General features: G+C 35.3%; 1 protein-coding gene across 4 annotated transcripts in view; it reads right to left on the bottom strand.

The window, feature by feature from the left end:
* VPS54 overlaps positions 1-21,036 on the bottom strand; it is a 163,905-nt gene that overhangs the window by 81,583 nt on the left and 61,286 nt on the right. For all 4 annotated transcript variants that reach the window (XR_016355657.1, XR_016355658.1, XR_016355656.1 and 1 more), the window contains one exon: positions 10,272-10,537. Coding sequence is in view for 1 of the 4 variants with exons in the window: in XM_089798340.1 (XP_089654466.1) it covers positions 10,272-10,537 (266 nt within the window). In the remaining 3 variants the exon portion in view is untranslated. The remainder of the gene's footprint in view (positions 1-10,271; positions 10,538-21,036) is intronic.

The following is a 21,036-nucleotide window of genomic DNA, read 5'->3' as shown; positions in this document are numbered from 1 at the left end:
TGCACTTTTTTCTTTGGGCTATGAACCTGATTGCTTAGACTGGGCAGCTAAGCATTTTCGACATTCAACCTTCATGTGACCAAACTTGTGGCAGTAATCGCATTAAATGTTCTTCTTTCTGGAACCATCTGATGCTGGAGCAAAAGACTTCGGCTAAGATGGTTGTTGAAACTTGCCCTTATCCTTCTGAAAGGATTTCGTAGCAAAAGCCTACTTTGTGGAGGTGGAACTCAAGTTGCTATCAAACTATTGTTTCCACCGATCTTGCTCAAGCAGCAGGGTGCAGAGATCAATGAACTTCAAATCAACACCAGTAGATGTGATGTTGAGAGTCTTGATAAAATGCTCATAGGATTTTGGTAAACTCCGAAGAGTGATAACCACAATATCCTCTTCCTCCATCTTGTGGCCGATGGCAAGTAATTGATCACGGATTTCCTGAATTCGATTCAGGTGTGCCTGGAGCAAGATGCGTTCATCCATGACAATAGAAAACAGAGTGTTTTTCAAAAAGAAGGCTCTACTCTTGTAGGAAGTCTCACGAAGACCTTTCAAATGTGTCCAAATTTTGGCACCTATCTTGTCAGATGGAATCTGAGAAAGCTGAACATCAACCATGAATAATTTGAGAAGCATCACCACCTCTCGATTATGCAGATCCCATGTATCTTGATCAAGACCTGAAAAAGTCGAACGTTTTGTAAAACCCAGAACAAGTTGATCGGTGTTCCGATATTCAAAAATTGCGATGATGCACTGCTTCTAGGTGCCATAATTGCAACCAGTGAATTTGGAGTTATACTCGAGTAGAATATTTGTCCAAGATGCCATGGCACGTTTTCCAACGAAAACTATGAAAATCTATGAAGGCACGTTCTTCGAGGCAAAAATACAGAAGACCCAGAAGAATCAAAGAGTAACCTAGAAGAGAGCTCAAAAAACCCAAAAGGAATCTACTGTCGGTTTCTGAATCCGCTTGCTCGAAAATTGAGGTATGAAAAATGAGGCACCCAAAAAAAGGGACAATAACTCAGTTGAGCTCTCAAAAAACCCACCAAGAATCTACAATCAAAAAAAATTTCGACCCCAAAAATTAGGGTTTCAAGCAAAACCCTAGCCGTCAGATTGGAGAGTCGAATTTGCAAAAAAAGGCAATTTCTTGGAAAGAAATGGCCGATTTGTCTCAGATTTATTTTTGCACAGATTAAGATTTGCAAGTAGAGATTAATTTGGCCTCCAAAATCCATTAAATGGACACACGAATGGGGGCCAAAATGGCTGCAAAAATAGACCCGCTTGGCAGACACATTTTGCGATTTTATGCCAAACACGAGTTGTAGGAAATATTACACACGGGTTGCAGAGTGAAGACACGTGTTCGACCAGTCATGAGTTGTAGCAAAATTCCAAATTCCGGAGGCAATTTGCAGCGAATACGCCTAGAAATCATGATTTTCAGACAATTTGCAGAGGAGTTGTGTCAACCCTAGTTTGGGAATTTCCTCCAGACAAAAAACCCTAAGCGGGTTTTAGAGAATATTAGCTGAAATAATTTTGAAAAAAATTAAACAACTAATTTCAAGAAGAATTTTTTATTTTTTTTTGAAAAAATTGAAGTATTAGCTCTGATACCATATTACGAGGTAATTGGTTAATAATTGCTTGATATTAACGGTGACCGAAAGGTCAATATATACAAAAGAATGAGACGATGTTTCCTTGGGAAACGATTGTAAAGAATAGAAACATTCTATTCTAGAGAAAGCAAAAAACGAAAACAAACTAAAGCTTAAGATATTTACAATAGATAACCATCAACTAATAATAGACGATTTATCTATTATTGTAATAGTAATAAAGGTCCATGCAACTCATCCGTTTGTGGTGATCTGAAAATGTGATTGCATCTTAACTCTCGATGGTTCAAAAGAAGGTAATGGGTGCTACGCGTTGAGTATCCCGTCATAGTCTCTTGGTGGGATGCCTAGCAGTGTTTTCTTTTATTACCGTGTATTGTGATGATATACAAAATAGCATGGAACTTTGTGATTGGCAACATATGTCATAACTCTTTGTGTGTGATGTCTGGCACCGTTCTTGTGATGACCAGTATTGTGACGTAGCTCTTTATTTTGTCATCTAGTCATGCTTTAATGATTGTGTTTATAGTTGTAAAAAAGGCCTCTTGGTCTTCTTCCGTGTGATCGTACAATTGCCAGTGAATATATACTGCATGAGCTTCAGCAGAGACAAGGCTCTCTCGTCCTTGATATATGTTGAGCTGCTTCAGATTTCTTGTGTTTCATTTGGTCATTGTTAGCAGGAGTTTTTCACTTGTTTGAGTAACAAGCTTCAGCAGGCTGTTTTCACTATATAAAAGATATATATTTTGTTTTGTATATTCGATCTGTATGAGTTCAAAACTTGCATTTTTTTAAGTTTTTCAAGCGTCTGTGATATGCTCTCGCTCAGTAATTGTTTAATTTTATGTTCAAAAGAAATAAGGCTTATTGATCGGATGTTGATTGTATTCAACCATAAGCAAGTGATTATTGCATCTGTTTTGAAGAAATCGGTAAAGGAACCTATTTTTGGGTGTGGCTGGGTTTTCCCTCAAGTAGGAGCATTTTCCTAGGATAAATGATTGTGTCGTCTGTGAAGAGAGTCTGGAAGAAATTCTTTGGGGTTGAGAGCATCATCCCGAAATTTTTATTTATTTTTTGGTTGATTTGTCAAGGATTTTTGAGTTGACTCATGAAACATTTCCCAAGGTTGACTCATCAAGAGTATTTTAGGTTAACTTGTCAAAATTATCTAGCCCTAATTTTGTAAATGGCAAAAGCTTGTATAAAATGGCCAAGGGTAAGGGATTTCATGAGGGGTGTGATGAGATAGTAGTTTCTTGCAATGATATTGAGTTGTAAAGGATTACCGATTGTAATCAAGCTATAATCACTTGATAATAAAATATTGGACTCGTTGTTTGGTGGGCATAGTCCATGGATTGGGTGAACCACATTAAATCTTTGTGTATTGTGTTCTCTTCTGTTTGCATTATTATTTTCTGATATTCGATATATTTGCATGTAATTGTTATTTCCACTCTCGTTAATCCTAACATGAAATTGAACTAAATACTAAAAACTAAAAATCGGAAACTAAACACAATGAACTTCACTTGAAAAATCAGAAAATAAAATAAAAAAACCTTAAAACACCCTACATTTTGCTTGAAAAATCTCTTGGACAAGCTGAAAAATCTTCCTCCTCTTCTTCTCACTCCCTGTCACTCTTTTTTTTTTTCCATTTTGTGAAATGCGGTGTGAAAATAAGCTCCCAAGATCATGACTCAAGTGAAACAAGTTACTGTCTTGATGAGAAAAAATTACAAGTACATTCTCATAGCAAAAAAGAAGATTATAACCCTCAGCGTTATGAAGAGAATGAGTAAATTGAATCTCAATCAATAGATAATTTGCCACCTGGTCCACTAGCCACAAATTGCCCATTCACTCTCTTGGCAATGTGGGCTAGGGGTAGTTATGATCCTAAATCTCCTCTTATGCAGTTTGCAACAAGGGCAACTACACGAACACCATAAGGTGGTGGTACAAATGCAACATTTGTAAGACAAAATGGTTTGGCAGCATCACTAGAGTGAATGCACACTTCTTTTTTTGGCCAGAAAAAAGTGTGGGTGCATGTGACTTCTTGAAGAAATCAAAAAAAAAAAATCAATACAAAATTGAGTTCACCAAGCTTTGTGGTGTTCCAGATAACTTGGGAGTTGATGTACCTACCGCCTTAATTGGTAGACAATGGATTTAGAATCTTCAACAGGCTCATGAGCAAGGGAAGCCACGTATTTCTACTCCTACACGGCAGCCAATTGCTACAACATTTGGAGAGGTAGCCTTGGGTACTTCTTCAACATCTAGTGCTATGGCTGAAGCACAATCGAGCATTGGGGAAAAGAAAGGTGTCATTTGAAAGTAACCCCATAGCTGATTTATTTAATGCCAAATGAAAGAGGAGATAGAGGATGCCATTGGTAGATTTCTTTTTTCCAATGACAAACCTCTTCATGCAACACAATCTCCTTATTATAAGGAAATGATGCAAATGTTGGCAAGGGGAGGAGGAAAGTCATTTGTGCCACTAGGTGAGCACAAATTACAGATAACAATCTTGGATAGAGTACCCCAAGATTGGTATACAAATGGAGAACATGAGGCCAATTTGTGAGGAGTATGGGTGCAACATCATCATGGATAGGTGGACAGACAGTAGGAACCGTCCACTCATAAATATCATGATTACATGCACAGAGGAGCCACTTTTTCTCAAGGTTATTGATTGTTCAGGGCATCAAAAGGATGCTGATGTTCAGTTTGACATCCTTTGAAAAGCTATTGAGGTTCGGCCACAAAATGAGATCCAAGTAGTGATAGATGCATCACCTCTATGTAAAGCTGCAGGGAGACTTGTTGAGGCAGCATTAGACAAATTTGGTGCACTCCATGTTGTCTACATGCCATGAACAATGCACTAAAAGAAATTGGGAAGATTTATTTCATTAAGGAAGTGGTCAGCGATGCTAGAGATGTGCAAATGCATATTTGCAACCACCATACTTTACATGCACTCTTCATGATCTTTGCAAAGGAGATCTTGAAACTAGTTGAGACTAGTGATGCTAGAGATGTGCAGATGTTTATCTGCAATCACCACACACCACGTCCTTTTTAGGAGCTTCACAAAGAAGGATTGCTAAAACCAGTTGAGACTCGATATGCATGCTACTTCATTCTTTTAGAGAGAATGCTTGAGTTGCAAGAGTCATTGCAACTCATGGTTATGATGAATGTGTGGAATTGGTCGGATGGGTCCAAGACAAAGCAGCAGATGAGAGAGAAAGAGATAATGAAGACCGATGTAATTTGGAGTGATGCAAAATACATAGTTGCTATCATCACTCCAGTTTTCCAAGTCATCAAATATGGGGATGGGGATGCACCTAGCCTTGGAGAGGTGTACAAGTGCATTGAGAGGTGTACAAGTGCATTGATGCTATGCTTATCCACATGAGGGTAGTTGAGCAAGAGAGGTATCTCAACTTAGCATTCTACAATTAGCACATTTGGCCTATTATTCAGCATTAATGGTACAGCCTCAACACTCCCTTACACATTGCTTCTTATGCATTGAATCTGAAGTGGTACAAACCTAGGCCTTGGAGAGTCGCCATAGAACGATAATTGGGTAATCTACTATCAATTTATCATGTTATCATGTTACTCATTGTAATCCTAAACATCTTTGTCTTAAAAGTTAGATGTTATAATTTAAACTTAGTACACTTGCACTTATAGTTACGAATCTTTAATTTTTTAATGTTGCTGATTTTAAAATTTGAATTTCAGGAAGGGCTATTCCTGTGCATTGATAGGACATATGACTCTAAAACTGCTAGGAAGTTTTGCTTTGAGTGGATCAAATTTGCTATTCTTGAGGGTTATACAGCTAGAGCAAAGGCGGACATAAAAACAATGGCACGAGAGATCCGATTTTGTGGTAGAAATGTCATAGACCCAAATCAACAACTACTACACTATCCATTTGTCTCCTATCTCAACTTTCTTGTTCTTCAACTTTAGAACCTAAATTCTAATTATTAAGATTACATGTTTTCACTTTCAATTTCCCTTTTAGTTATGAAATTTAATTTTCTAATTCTCATACTAGTCATTTGATTGCTATCTTAAGTATCTAGTTCTTCAACTTTTGAGAGGAACTAGTCTACTTATAGTTACATCCACTCTCGTAAAGAGGAACAAACATTCATCTAAGACAATAAAGAAGCTAGTGGTTGTACATTGTGCCGTGTGTATCAATGATTGCAAGGCACGTGTGTACAAGGAGAGCCCTGCAATACAATGGGATGTAGAGCCAGAGAAGCCATCAAAAGTTGATGAGGACGAGGATACTTCTAAGGCAGGGTTGGTTGGTGTTCCTCTTGCAACTCTTACCCTTGGAGAGTCTGAGAGTTCGAATGATGAGTTTGTTGAGCCTAAGCCTGAACTTGACAAGGATGATTAGAGGCCTCTAGGCTCTACTGCGTTTTGGCAACCCTTGAGCCTTGGCATTTTGATTTTGTACTTGTTTTATATCTTGAGATTTGGATATATGAACCATTTAACATTGCGCATTGTGATCATCATGCTCGATGCTACTTGATGTAATTATCTTTATGATGATATTGATGAGATAGTGATACTCATACTTTTGATAAATTGATATCTATGACTTTTGAATTTAAATCTTCAATCTTTGATTACTTAATTTATTTAATAGAGCTTAGATCTCTTTTATTGTTCAATGTTCAATGCAATGTAAAACTAAACTAACAATAGCATATATTGTTATCCTTATACTATACCATATGTATAGTATATACCTATGTTCCCCCGAGTTTCTGGTACGGGGACGGCGAGGGACGACAGGACGGGTTTTTGGGACGGCAAATTTTTTTGGCGATTTTGGGGATGGGGGGGACGGCAAACAGGGACGGCTATATATATATAGAGAGAGAAATTTGAAAATATACAGTGAAATTTGCAAATATACATGTCATTCATATGAGCATGTCATTTAAACATTATAGAACCATAACATACAACATTTGAATGCCATCTAGGAAATAATATCCGATTTTAGTACCCAATTGTCAAAATGCATATCAATATTAGTGAACACTAAACAATGAACATTAACAATTGTCAATATCATAATGTCATAATGATAAACATGATAAATTTGAAAATCAAAATCAAAATATGCCCAAAGCTATAGGCCCAAAGAGTAGAGGCTGCCATAAAGTAATAAGTATCAATATATCATAATCATGTTCATGTTCAACATAAAATACAAAACATAGAAAAATGAAGCAGCCTGCTGCTCCTATTCTGCCTCTACTACCTTTTAGGGCATTTGGAGGGATGGGGCCAACCTGGCCGACCAAGTTGGAGGCTTTAAAATATTTTTTTATGTTAAACTTTTTTAAATTTTATGCAAACAAAAAAGAGGGACGGCCAGTTGTACCCGGTAAAAAAAGGGGACGTCCGTACCGGGTACGGCTAGCAGTCTCCCTTTTTTCCCTCTGGCATCCCCAAGTTTTCGAGACATCCCCTGCATTTTTTCACTTTTTGGGGACAGCTAGGGACGTCCCCACCCATCCCCCCGTCCCCAAAACGTCGGGTTTTAGGCTGAGTACACATCCCCGGGGAACATAGGTATATACTATATACCCTTCCCCCCCTCACGTCCCTGTCCCCCTCGTCCCCCAAGGCAATGTAACTATGGTTGAAAACAATTAAGAAACATACAACAGACCTATCTTGTGCTCTTATGTCTTGCATGCCTTCGGCATGATAATAGCCATAAGTATTAAAAGCACTGAATTTTACATGAAATTTTTAGAAACGTTGTAGGGATTTCCATGATAATTTAGGACCTAGATGTTAGGGAAACCTGATAGATCTATATGTTAACTCTTTATCAATGATTATGATTACCTCAGATAATAAAGTGTTAATTATGATACTCACCCTAATGATACTACTTAGTTTACTAGAGATTGGATAGCATTGTGATATTTTCTCATTCTATTTAGTAATTTAAACATTATAAATCCTCAACACTTCAATACAGATTTACTTGGTCTGATTATAAAAGGAAATTTTCAATTTATAATATTAGGTGTTTATTTTGTATTTAAATAAAACATAAAAAGATTTTAAAAATGTGTGATAAAATTTTCAATACTAGTTTTTTTTTTAAGTTAAAAGAAAAAAAAAAGAAAGAAAAGTAATTTCCTATTTCTACTCCTATTTTATCTCCCTCTCCATCTCTCTCTCTCTCTCTAGTATGTCGTATTGATGTAGGGGGTAATAGTGGAACTCAGGACCTCGTGATTACGAGAAGTACCAAGTTGCCATTGGGGTAAGTTATTTTCTTCAGAACCACTTTCCATTATAATATATTTATAAAAGAGAAAATAAATAAATAAAGAGATTTACATTAATTATTAAAAGTGAACTAATATTATTTGATTTAAATTAAATTTTACTTTATTAAGGTTTAAACTTAATTATATTTTATAATCCTTTTATATATTGTTTAAATTAATTTTTAATTATATTAAATTGTAAAATAAAACATATTCGTTATTACTTTTATAATATAGATTAATTTAATTTAATAAATTAAGTTATTAAGTTTGCATTAATGCACAATTAAGTTTAATAAATTTATTAAGTTTGGATTAAGTTTAATAAATTTAAAACTAATTATGCAGATTTGATAAGGTTTCTAATTGTTAGTGATTCTATAAACAACAATGGATAATATTTTATTTTGTATAATGGAAATAAATATCAAGACTTATATCCTCCCCTATTAGATCCTTTGATGCCTACTTGAACCTCCTAAATTGGTTCCATGTTCTTTCCCTGGGATCATCAAATGATTATAAGGTTACATTATTTTGTCTTCTATATGTTTTATGTTTTCATTACATTACAAGTGTTTACTTGACTTATTGTTATATTTGAAAACCCTAAGAGTTGGGGTAAGGGTTTAGGATCATCCAAGGATTATGGGACCCTGGCAAGTTTCTTAAAATGCCATTTGGGATGTGATTGATAAGCTGCGTTGAGTAAGGTGAGGTGCCCTAGGTGATTGGCTCACTATAGGTACTAGGACCAAGAAGTGGTCCCTACAGGATCCTATGATGTAGAGACCAGCACCTTGAGTAGGTTGGCTCTACATGTGAGTTTTGTAATCAAGTGAAATCATTAATAAAATGAATCGGTTATAGGGGTTTGGGTTAACATATTAATAAAGATAAAGTGATATTTGAATCCGTGTATGTCATGTTGGAGTACTAAGACTATATGTCATCCTCTAGAAGGTCTAAGTGCAGCAAGGTGACATTAGTTCAGGAGGTTTATCCCAACATTTAAAGAAGGTGACACTCACCTAGATGGTATCCTAAGCCCTCACTCATGTTGTTATTGCCACTGGTTCTCCTTTGCGTTTGGTACCTCTTTTATTTTGTGATTATTTTGGGGAAAAGGGTGAATCGTAGCCTTAGAATGCCCTAGAACCTATGTAGATTGTGGTCTTATATCTTAGCTTGGGAGTGGACCATATATGGTTTCACATGGTTGGGTGTTCAAAATATTTTTTAAGTATTGATCGTGGTTCATGGATGGCTCTGCTTTGGATCCTTGCTGGGTAGCTGTTGAAGAATATCTCTTGAATCTTGTAATCCAAATGATGCATTACTATTGGAATAAATCTATGTAATGCTTTGTTTTAATTTAATATTAAGATTATATGTACTTGTATCATGAATTGAAAAGCAATGTAAAGGGAAGAAGGGTATCTCTAGGTGAAAAGTAAAGGAACAAAACAAAATATGTATTGTTTCAAAGAGATTAGTGATGTAATAATAATGTTATAGCATGTATTTCCCTATGTGTCTGATTAGATAACAATAAAGATAGAAATAGTATGTTGTATTGTGTAAAAGAACCTCGTACTTAGCCAAAAGTTCAATTAGATGTTATAACATCAATGTTACAGTAGATGTAATTTAGTGAATGGTATATGGTTAGTGAACATGTGAGCTTGAAGACTTTAATCTACATAATATGTTGCTGAAAGTAGTAAATGTGTTGTACCTTAGCTTCTATTTTGTTAAGACTTCAGTAATTGCTTTTCTTGTAATTTGAAGTTATGGTTAATGCTTGAAAATAATAGGAAAAAAAAAATAAGGAAGATTATCTAGTTTGTTCAGTCTCTTACCCTAACTCCTATAAATATGTTTGTGGACTATTATAAATGTAAAGGACTAAGTTTTACATGTGATCTAAGTTAGGAAGATGTTGTTCCTCACTCTAGTCTATTACAAAAGGTGAATGGTTAATGAAATGAATAACGAACAGAATGAGGAAAGGTAAATGGTTAGATATGATCTTAATAGAGTTTATCATAATTGACTTCATAGAATAATTTGTGCATTGCTGTATTAATAATACTAAATCATGTTTTAAAGAACAAACTAACATTAAGGAACCTGTACGGACTTGAACAATGGAATTTGAAATTAGTTAAAAATAAATAAAATCTCTAAACTAAGTAACTTTTAGACTTGCCCTTCCGGGTTCCCTGGTGGGACATGACATATTAAAAGGAATAAACTTTACCTGAAATTTTTAGAAACGCTGGAGGGACTTGCAGCTTCATTTGCCTTTCCCAGAAGCAAGTTACCATGAGAGGCATTGTGTGGACTAGAAACAAGAAAACGAGAACCATGTAAAACATCTGATTCCTGAGCTGCTTCTGCAGCAGCTGCTGCTGCTGCACCCGATGCAAAAGCCGCAGCAACAGCGTCTGCAGCATAATAACCATCAAGCCCTCCCATAATCCACTCTATCACCTTCTTGACCTCTGCTGCTTGTAATAGATGCACCTACAGCAGCAACAAATCATTCAAAACTCACATTTACTTTTCTGTTTTGAATCATCAATGACAGGATTGATGGTGAATAGCATGTTCTCAAAGCAAAATGTGAAATATAAACTCTATTAATCTGATAATTCACCATCAATGCCTTTGACGGTATGTTCTAGTATGCATTTCAAACCACATTGTTCCAGTTGGAAAAAAGTTCCTCTCTTGAATCTCTCTTACAACATAAGAAAGAAAAATAAATCACATGAACACAGTACATATTTGCTAAAAGGAAATAAATATAGTATGACAAGATTTAGCATTATTAAAAATCTAATGTTAATAACTTCATCACCCGCACTAGTTAGGAACTCTATTGTACATCTCAAAAGGGTTCTCAAAAGATTTGGACCTGACAAATTACAATATAATGAAGTCAAAACCATATGTACATATCAGCATGTATTCCTACAACAAATGGAAAAAGATCGTATCTATGATGCTGAAGCAACCTATACTGGAGAGAAACAAAAAAAACAATCATTTATCATAACAACAATTTTCTGATGAAGGCATATCATCTCCAGGCTGTAAGCATTATGGATACAATCCTAAATTAAATGATATGAAATGTCATCTTCCAAGTTGTAGCAGCAGGGATCAACTAGTAGTTGTGCTCATAGAAAAGAAGCTGTAAGCATAACCATTTTCTTGGAAAGAAAAAAATCATTCTAATCATATTTTCTAGGTAACTATGGTTAAGGGATGGAGACTTTATTTAAATGTAGTGGCTATATCATATTCTTATTCACACAATCTCGTACCTTGTTTTAAGATGATCTCCTCATAGGCAATACTCATCCTTTCCAAGTAAATGTAATGTCCCCATTTTCAGGTTCTCTTGCTTTCCAGTTTGCACTGACCTTCTGGATGTATGTCAGCTTGATCAGATTGGATTTTTAAAGTGACCAATGTACTCAAACGGCTTAGGGAAGCTATCTGACAATTTCAGATGTTATTTCCAGCTTCCAGTTTGTTTTATGTAGAGTAAATCATCCGATAACTTCCAATTATCATCATTAATCATCAGTATCACTCCTACATGGTCAGTTTTTAATTCTGATGTATTATGACCATTGTTACTACTTGCGTGTAATTTTGAGGTATATTTAGTTAAGTTTACTGAAGTTGTCATTTAATTGAAATAATATAACAAGCACCTCAATATTATAGCTCTTTGGAAACAAAATGGAAAGTTATGAAATATAAGATGCTGAAAAGAGACTTTAAGAGCTGAAAATGTCTTAAATATAAGGATTCAAAGGAGATCAGTTGTGGAGCTCCAAATACCTTGCAAGAAGTGTTTAAGGTATGCATTTCAACCATATTCTTTAGTTCTTACATAGATTATTGATTTATTTCTAGTTTTCCAAATTTTCAAGTTTTTGTGTAAGTTTTAAGCATGGTTTTCTTTCATTTTTTTTCTAGATTGCAAGAATAGAACGATGAGTAGCCAAGGCTCAGTGGGTGGGCTAGATCACAAGGATTTAAAATTGATAATGGGTCTCCTTTATGGAGACACACAACAAGAATCACACAATGTCCTAGGAGTGGGTCATACATATGGAAATGTAATTATTGCAATGTACAATATAGAAGCTCCTATTCCCGAGTGAAACTGCATTTTTTAAGCCCTGCGAGTCAAGCAATTAGCATGTGTATGGGTAGTGGGCCAGATAAGAAGGGATTACCAGCTGCACAAATAGCAGTGTTAACAAAAGAGCAAGAAGATACTGATAGAACAGTTGCAAAAGCAAAACGTGGTGCTTCCAAAAGAACAAATACACCAACAACACCATCCAATCAAACAAGCACAAGAACATATCTTTTTTTGCCTATGCCTACAAATGATGAAAATGCAAACCCATCTCCACTCGCCCGCAAGAGAGGCCCACTAGATAGGCCATTCCAAAATGAATTGAGAGACATTGTTGATCACAAAATTGGATGTTGTTTAATTGCATATGGTGTTTCATTTAATTTTGCGAGATCACCATATTTTAAGGAGATGTTGCAAGTAATAAATGAAGCAGCCCGTGGTTACACACCACCTGGTTATGAGAAGTTGTGCACTACTATATTACACTTAGTTACTAGTTCAAGATCAGTTCGAAATCGCTGGCATGGCAAAATTTTGGAAAGGGTTTTTGGTTCGTTTGGGTTCATTCATACAGAAACGTGTAAAAATTACAAAAAAATTATATATACATATTTATGAAGCATAGAGTATCATAAAATCATATGATGTAAACTCCACTTTGCACATACTTCTTTTGCTCAATCACCTATTTGCTCACAAAATCACCTATTTGCACACCACAAATGATGTTTGAAGCCAAAGTAACCTACTTACATTCACATTTTAGGGCAACCAGAACTCAAAAAATATAAAATTCAGCCAAATTCGTCCCAAATTCAATCTGAGCAGCCAAAATTCGCCCAGGTTCGAATTCTGGACTACGGGTTCAAACCAACCCAGGGAAATTCAAAGCCTAATCGAACCTGGGTCGAACCAGACCTGTATTTCAAACTGGTTTGAACCCAGGCAAGGTTCTTGGGCCAAAACGGCGAACCCGTTTAACTAAGATATTACATGATGAAAGAAAATTTGCAGAGGTTGAACTTCAACCAATAAGAGATTCTTGGGTTCAATCGGTTGTGTCCCTTATTTCAGATGGATAGAAAGATTGCAGAAACTGTCCATTGATCAATGTTATTGTTGTATGCCCTAAGGAGGCAATGTTCTTGAAGGCAGTTGATTGTGAAGGGCAAGTGAAAGATTTAGAATTTATTTCACGAACAATGCAAAGGTTTGCAAGACTGCAGGGATAATTGTAGAGTCTAGTTATGATCATATCTTTTGGACACCATGCACCGTCCACTCGCTCAATTTGGTGATGAAATCAATTGGCACCAAAATAGATTAGGTGAAAGAGATATATGAGAAAGCTGAAGAGATTCAAATGTTTGTGACAAATCACCACATCACAAGAAAGTTTTAGGAGTTTCTCAGACTTGGAATTATTGAAGGTAAATTTGTAAATTTAATATTCAATTATATATTATTGGAATCCATAATAATTTTTTTGCTATTTACATTAACAAGTTTTAATGTTTAAACGTATTACTAGCTTGAGTTTAACATGTTCTTAGGTTGCTGAAACCCACTTTGCCTCTCACACAATCGTCTTGAGTCGACTTGTGAAGGTAAAGGAAGCATTGAAACAGATAGTCATTAGCCCCCAATGGGGCATTTGGAAGAATTCCAATACAGCAAGGGTCTTAAATGTGAGAAGAATGATACTAGATGAGGATTGGTGGGGTCTTTTGACTTATGTGTTGGAAGTCATCGATTCAATAATGGAAATGCTTTGCTTTGCAGACAGTGATAAGCCATTCCTTGGGGATATTTAAAATTCCATGGACACTGTGTTGGGAAAGATTAAAATGGTAAGTTCTACACTCTTTCACAACAATTGTTTATTTGAGAGATATTTAGATTCTAAAGTTTAAATTGGCATAATCACTGATTATAATTATTATTCATATCTTATATCCTAGGTCATACAGAGAAGGGGAATGATCCTCAGGACACCTTTTACAACAAGGTGGAAGCAATTATTTATCATCGATGGAATAAGATGACCACACCTTTGCACCTCCTTGCATATGCTCTATCCCCGAGCTATTGTAGTGCTTATCAAAAATGCTTGTGCTTATGTTATCTAATGTTTGTACTATTGATATTTGATAGTGTTCAATTGTCTTTCATTATCCCCAAGTACATAGTGCAAATATGCTTCACCTTCCAAGTAGAGTGCCACCATTTAGAGATGCAAAGGTTAAAATATTCCAAGATCCATAAATTGGGGCAATTGTGACGAATGAATTTGCTGCTTTCATCTTAGGTGATAATTTCCACCCTATTGCTATAGCAGACCAAAGCAGGATGGATGCCATTAAATGGTGGTATCTTTAAGGGTAAGACTTCACATACCTACAACCTCTTGCCATAAAGATCCTATCTCAAGTAAGTTTGTAAAACTCAACACCTAAAGTTGATTTCCTAAGCTTAAAGTTAACACTCTAAATTCCAAGAATTTATCTTGATTGTTTTATTGATATTTTTTAATTTCTCTTTAGGCTGCCAGCGATTTTGCAGCTGAGCGGAATTGGAGTACTTGCTCCTTTATCCACTCAGTCAAATGCAACCAGTTGGCTGCAAAAAAAGAAAAAGACCTTCTTTTCATTCACAGCAATTTGCACTTGTTGTCACGGAAGGATCCTAAGTACAAGAAGGGGTCCAAAAAGCTTTGGGATGTAGCACTCGAGACTCCTGATTTAGATATGACCATCAGGATCTTGCTAGATCCACTTTGCTTGATGTGGATGATGAGGAGGATTATGAATTTACAATCCACTCTCCTAATAGTTGAGATGGTTTGGCTTCCTCTGGTAATACAAATATAGCACTTCCAGCTCATCAGTACCCCTTTAATGCAAATTTTCTTGAAAATCCATTTGATGATTAAATCAAAAACTTTTGTCTTGACTATTGACTCTTTTATGAGTAAATCATGTTACAAACTTTAAGATTAATGATCCATATTTTAAATGTTACAAACTTTCACTTTCAGTAATTCAATGTGAATGTGTTGATTTTCTTCATAATCATGAAAATAGATCAACTATCAAGTATACTAGATCCATTGATGCATGCTAGAATCATAGATTCATACTATGAAATGATTTAGTTTTAAAATTATGTATATTTCTCTTATTTTTTAGTGTATATCATGTATATATAATATGCACGAATCCTCCATGAATCATAATTGGGAAGAAAAAAAATCCTGAATCCACGGATCCGATTCACGTGACCGAATCGGATTCATTTCACGAATCGGCATCTAAGAGTCTTTCAGAAAGTTATTGAAGAAGCTTACAAAAAAGGAGTTGAGAGTTCATTTGGTTATCATTCAATTTATGCAAATTATGTTGATTGTCTCTTGTTGAGAATACAAATACAAGTTTTTTATTTCACATTAGTACTTGATTCTAGTACAATACGTGTTTTGTGTTACATGTGTTAACTTGGATCCAAATCAAAGGTGATTTCAAAGTTCATTCATGTTGAGCATTACAAATTCCTAGACTGCTCATAGATGAAATTCTTTCGTATTAGATGATAATATAAAATCCTTCTTGTCTAACACAGGGGTAAGTTATTCTTTTTTTTATTATTGTAATTTTGCGGATGCATATATATGTTCTAATCATTATTTAAATTGCAAAAATTAAATGAGGTTGAATGTTTACTTGTTTTCAACTATTGAAATGGAAACAAATAGGAAAGAAATTTATCTAAGAAAAGTGACAAATTAAAAAAAAGGAAGTAGGAAAAAGGACAACAATAGAATAAAAGAAAAGAATTTCCTTTTATTGTCAATTTTCCTTTTTTTTAAATGCTCATCGAACCCCCTTCGTAACAAAATTGGAATATAAAGAAATAGTGTATATTTCACGTGGGAAATGCTAGAGAGTGGATTGGATGGGATTAGGAATGGGTTTGGCATTGTGTGTGTACAGATACCATTTCACTATTTTAAGATTTTTGCATTGTTTCAATATATCTCCATTTCATTTATGCTTTTCTATTAGGATGCCATTCTCACCTTTAAGGGAGAATAAGTCTTCCCATTTAGGTTTCTATTTGAGCTCAAAAAATTTATTAAAATTGCTATTGAATATTTTCATACTACCCATTTTGTACCCTCATAATGCCCAAATTTTTCAGAATGTCTAGAAATCAAAACTGACTTCATAGGATATGTGTTATGTATTTTGGAGGCAAATGATACTTACGATTTTTTGATATTTGAAATTTTGAAAATTAGAGGTCCCATCAATGGAGTCCATGAGAAAATGTATGCCTTTTGAATTGAAGAGAATTTGTAAAATTTGAGCTTTACAAGTGATTTCGAATACTTTCGAATGGGAAATTTGAAGTCTCCTTCATAAGTTTTTGTAATATGCATTTTGAGTATGCTGAAAAATTTCTGCCAAATTCTTGGCTTGTATTGCATCAATTTTTGAGAGTTGTGATGAACCTACAATGTCGGTGTTACAGAGAAGGGTCAAAAAGAAAGAATTAGCTTCTGATGTCTGTCAAGGCACGAAGGGGCCCAAGGATATGTCGTGTAAAAGTCTCTTAATTAAGTCATAACTAATGAAACAGGTGGAAATCAAAATGCACCAAGATAATGGTGCCTCCTGACGCCTAGAATACTTGTATATACTCAAGATAAGTGTAGACAACATGCCGATTCAGGAAGCACTAGATCTTGCATGGTTGAGTGAGTTAATCCCATTATGCCAATACTTTAGATCATTGCGATGAAATTCTCTACTTCCTCTTTTGGGTCTAGTCCTTTTTCTCTTTTGGCTTGCTTTTGATCACTTACAATACTTCATACGTTTTTTATGTCACTGAAAGATTTTGTATGTGGTAATTGTTGTGTGTTTACTCTTGATTGGGGTAAGAGTAAGCCTACCACCAAGTGTATTGCATGAGAATGTTTTGCCCTATGTGACTATCACCTAGCACATTGGGAGTTCGTCTTTGGATTCCATGAGGTGGAACATCATTGAAGTCTAGGGACCTTGGGAAAGCTCCAAGATCATGATCTAAGTGATAAGATATCACATATCCTGTATTTCCTTATTGTATATTTGTAAAGTTGCATTTTGAAAAACATTTGAGTCCTCTTTCCAAATCAAAAAATGTTATTTAAACCTCATTAAGTAGATGTGTTGTATCAACATAATGCATGCTTTTACATGTTTCAAAAGTGAAGTCAACCACACATGTTATTTATATGCCTTCTAATTTCATTGCAATATTGGTTAAAATGAACATAAAGAACATCTAGTTTTTAATTTGAATAAATCATTTGTAGGTTATAAAACATGTTGCTAATTGAAAGTCGAAGAATCTTTGTGGTGTTTTGCGTGTATACGGTGTTGTCAAGAACTGCCTCATTCAAGAGACATTTACAGTTCTACAAGTAGCCCTTGTGGGATTGTGAAGTTTTTCTTTCATCCTTGGTATCATTTGACCTTGTGAGGAGTCCCTTGCAGTCTCTCACAAAACAACGACATGCATCTTGGTTCTTCTCGATTCACCCATCATTTTTGTCATTTCAAATTTTGCTTTTCGTCAGGTTTGCTTCCTTGTAGTTACCAAGTCTTTGGAGTAGTCAATACCCTCAACATACAAAAAACTAATAGCAACACAAGGTATCTCATATTACTCAATAGAAAAATTCTATGCATTCTCGATGTAGTATATCCACTTGCACCATACCAAGATAAATCAAATGCCATGTATGATTCTTCATAAATGAAGAAAAGTCCTCATCCATAGTATGATCCCATCTGGAATACTTGAAGCCTCCAAAAAGATTTGCAAAATAGTAGATTTAGCATTACTCAAAAGACTGGTTATAAAAGACCATAGATGGAGTACTCACCAAAAACTTGACGAGTAGCTAGAAACTTGCAAGTAATTCAGCGAGTAATAATGACTTAAACTCGTATTTCGTTGAGAGAGGGAAAAATACTCTTCCAAACACTTGCAAACTGATTTCCATCGATTTGAAGCAGATTTGAGATGGGTTTTCAAAAAAAAATCAGAATCCCAAGTAGGTTTTCTATTTTTCTTTCTATGTATTTTTAAAACATTTTATTTAATTTATGTTGCATCTAAATGAATAGAAAAACATTTCTATGCAGTTAAAAATGATTTTGAGTCATTGGAACAATATTAAATACTATTGTTTACAAGTTTTGTTGACTCTGTCACTATTTTTTTTTTTTGGAGAATTAAAAAAATCAAACATTACTAGTTTTATATTTTTATTTTTGAATGATGTCTAAATCTATTGAAACTAATTTATATAGTTTGCTAAATTGTTTAACTAAAATATTGATTTTTCCCTTTCACTTTGTATTTGTAGGTTAACAATTAACCATTAATTCAGTATGGCAACTTCAAGGAATGATTGGCCACTAGATCGATGTCCATCTAGATAGATAGGCACCTATCCTAAAGGTGCTAGAGATGGGCCTAGGAGGCATACCTACAAAAGACAAGATCCGAGGCCGGTGATTTGCATTAAATGTGACAAAAGTATTACATGGAGGCATAAACTACCTCAAATACCACCTTGCAGTCATCAATAAGTGCAATGTTAGAGAATGTGCTAGGATCACAGAAGAAATAAAAAGAGACATTAATGTCATACTTACAACTAGGGAAGAGAAAAAATTGCAAAGGGAGAGGGAAAAACTAGCCATGAGAGCATCCATAGCTGAATCTCAAGGTGCTTCAATTGAAATTGAAGAAGCAACACTTCAAGGCATAGTGATCTGTCATTGTTGCACAAGTATCTGCAAACTCACCACCACCTCGGCCATCACTTATAATTCCTCTACTAGAATACCTACTGCATCACCATCAAGAACGACCTATAGGTAGTTATTTTGTGCCAAAGAACACACCTGGAATACAGCCATCATTAGAGGACATTGGATGGAACAGGTAGGCACATGAGAAAAAAACATTGCATGTGCTGATTTTTGGCATTTCAACAACATCCCATTGAATGTACCAGACAATTGTTATTGGCTAAATTTAGTTACAGCAATGACAATTTCTAGAAAAGGGTACAAGTCCCCTTTAGCAAGGATTTGGGTGAGAGGTTAGTAAAGTGTCCACTTAATTTTATTTTTAACTGTTTCTTTTTTGTTTGTTAAATCAAAATTGTCAACTATGACCTAGTTTTGCTTTGTTCTTGTAGGTTGCTCGCAAATGCAATTGATAGGGCAAAAGAAATGGTGGAGGGCCAAAGAAAAGAATGGCTGCACCATTCTTTCCAATGGGTGGACAGATGGCAAAACCTCACCATTATTAATTCTTTGGTTGCTTGTAAAGACAATGTGGTATTCTTCAATTCAGTCGATGTCTCCAATAAGGTGAAAATGTAAAAATATGGACTGGGACATTGGAGCACATTGTCATAGAGGTGGGAGTAGAGAATGTGATGCAAATCATCAGAGATAATGTAACAGCATATGTAGTAGCAGTAGAATCCTCCAAGAAAGGCACCCCTGGACACCTTGTACAACACATGTCCTTCACCTTCTTTTGAAGGGCATACGAAAACATGATTCAATGACTCCAGCTGTAGAAGATGCAAAGAGGATCAACATATTATATTAACAATCAACCTTGGGTTCTACATGTGATGAGAGAGCACACTCAAGGAAGAGAATTGGTGAGGTCCATTAAGAAAGTTTAAGGAAAGGGTGTCACATGCACAGTCCTCGACAACCATGTTGCACAAAATGTTGTAGAGATTTTGAAAGTAACCTCAAAACTTGAATTTTTAATTATTCTTGATTTCAATCTCTTCTTATTAATTTGTGACTTTATTAATTAATATTTTTGTAATTTTTATTTTTCAATTATAGATGTCTGAGCACTAGGTTTGAGTTTTGTGTTTGGTAGATGAGAATCAAACTTCAATGGGGTATATTTATGTGGCCATGGATAGGGCCATGAAATCTATAAGAAATGACAAGGGATGGACTCAAATATGTTCCCATTTGGGAAATTATTGATAAGTGGAACAATTGGCTCCACCAACCCATTTATGTAGCAAGGTACTTCCTCAACCCCCATTTTAAGTTTGTAGATTCTTACACAGATCCTAATGGCGAGGTCATTGAAGGCCTCATTGGACTAATCCAAAGGATGACACCTGAGGTTGAGGTGAGAGACCTTGTTGTGGTTAAACTCCAAAACTGAGGAAGCAAGGGGTAAGCCATTCTCTTCAGAGTTGGCAAGGAGAGGAAGAACTACTCAAACCCCAAGTATAACATTTTCCATATTGATTTTGGGGCCTAAAGTAATTGATAATGACAAATATATTTTCACTTTCCACTTTTCTTTATAACTTTTCAATATTTTGTTTTGCAGATGCTTGGTGGAAAAGTTGGGTTAGAAATACCCCAAATCTCAACATAATCCCCTCCAAATCTTATGTCAACGTTGTAGTTCATCCAATAATTGAAGCTTGTTTCAGGCCATCCACACAAACAATGGGAACAACATAGCTGAAAAATGCCTCAATAACCTTGTCTTTGTGCAATATAATCTTCAATTGTGCATAAGGTACATGAAGCAACAATGGGTCCAATTGATTTGGGTGATATAGTTCCTTACATTTATGTGGCCATGAATAGGGCCAAGAAATCTATAAAAAATGACAAGAGATGGACTCAAATATGTTCCCATTTGGGAAATTATTGATAAGTGGAACAATTGGCTCCACCAACCCATTAATGTAGCAAGGTACTTCCTCAACCCCATTTTAAGTTTGTAGATTCTTACT

This window comes from Cupressus sempervirens, chromosome 8, assembly GCF_028749045.1.
Source record: "Cupressus sempervirens isolate cs-2001-9-10 chromosome 8, ASM2874904v1, whole genome shotgun sequence".
Lineage (NCBI taxonomy): Eukaryota > Viridiplantae > Streptophyta > Pinopsida > Cupressales > Cupressaceae > Cupressus > Cupressus sempervirens.
This window is presented reverse-complemented; position numbering and strand designations above follow the sequence as displayed.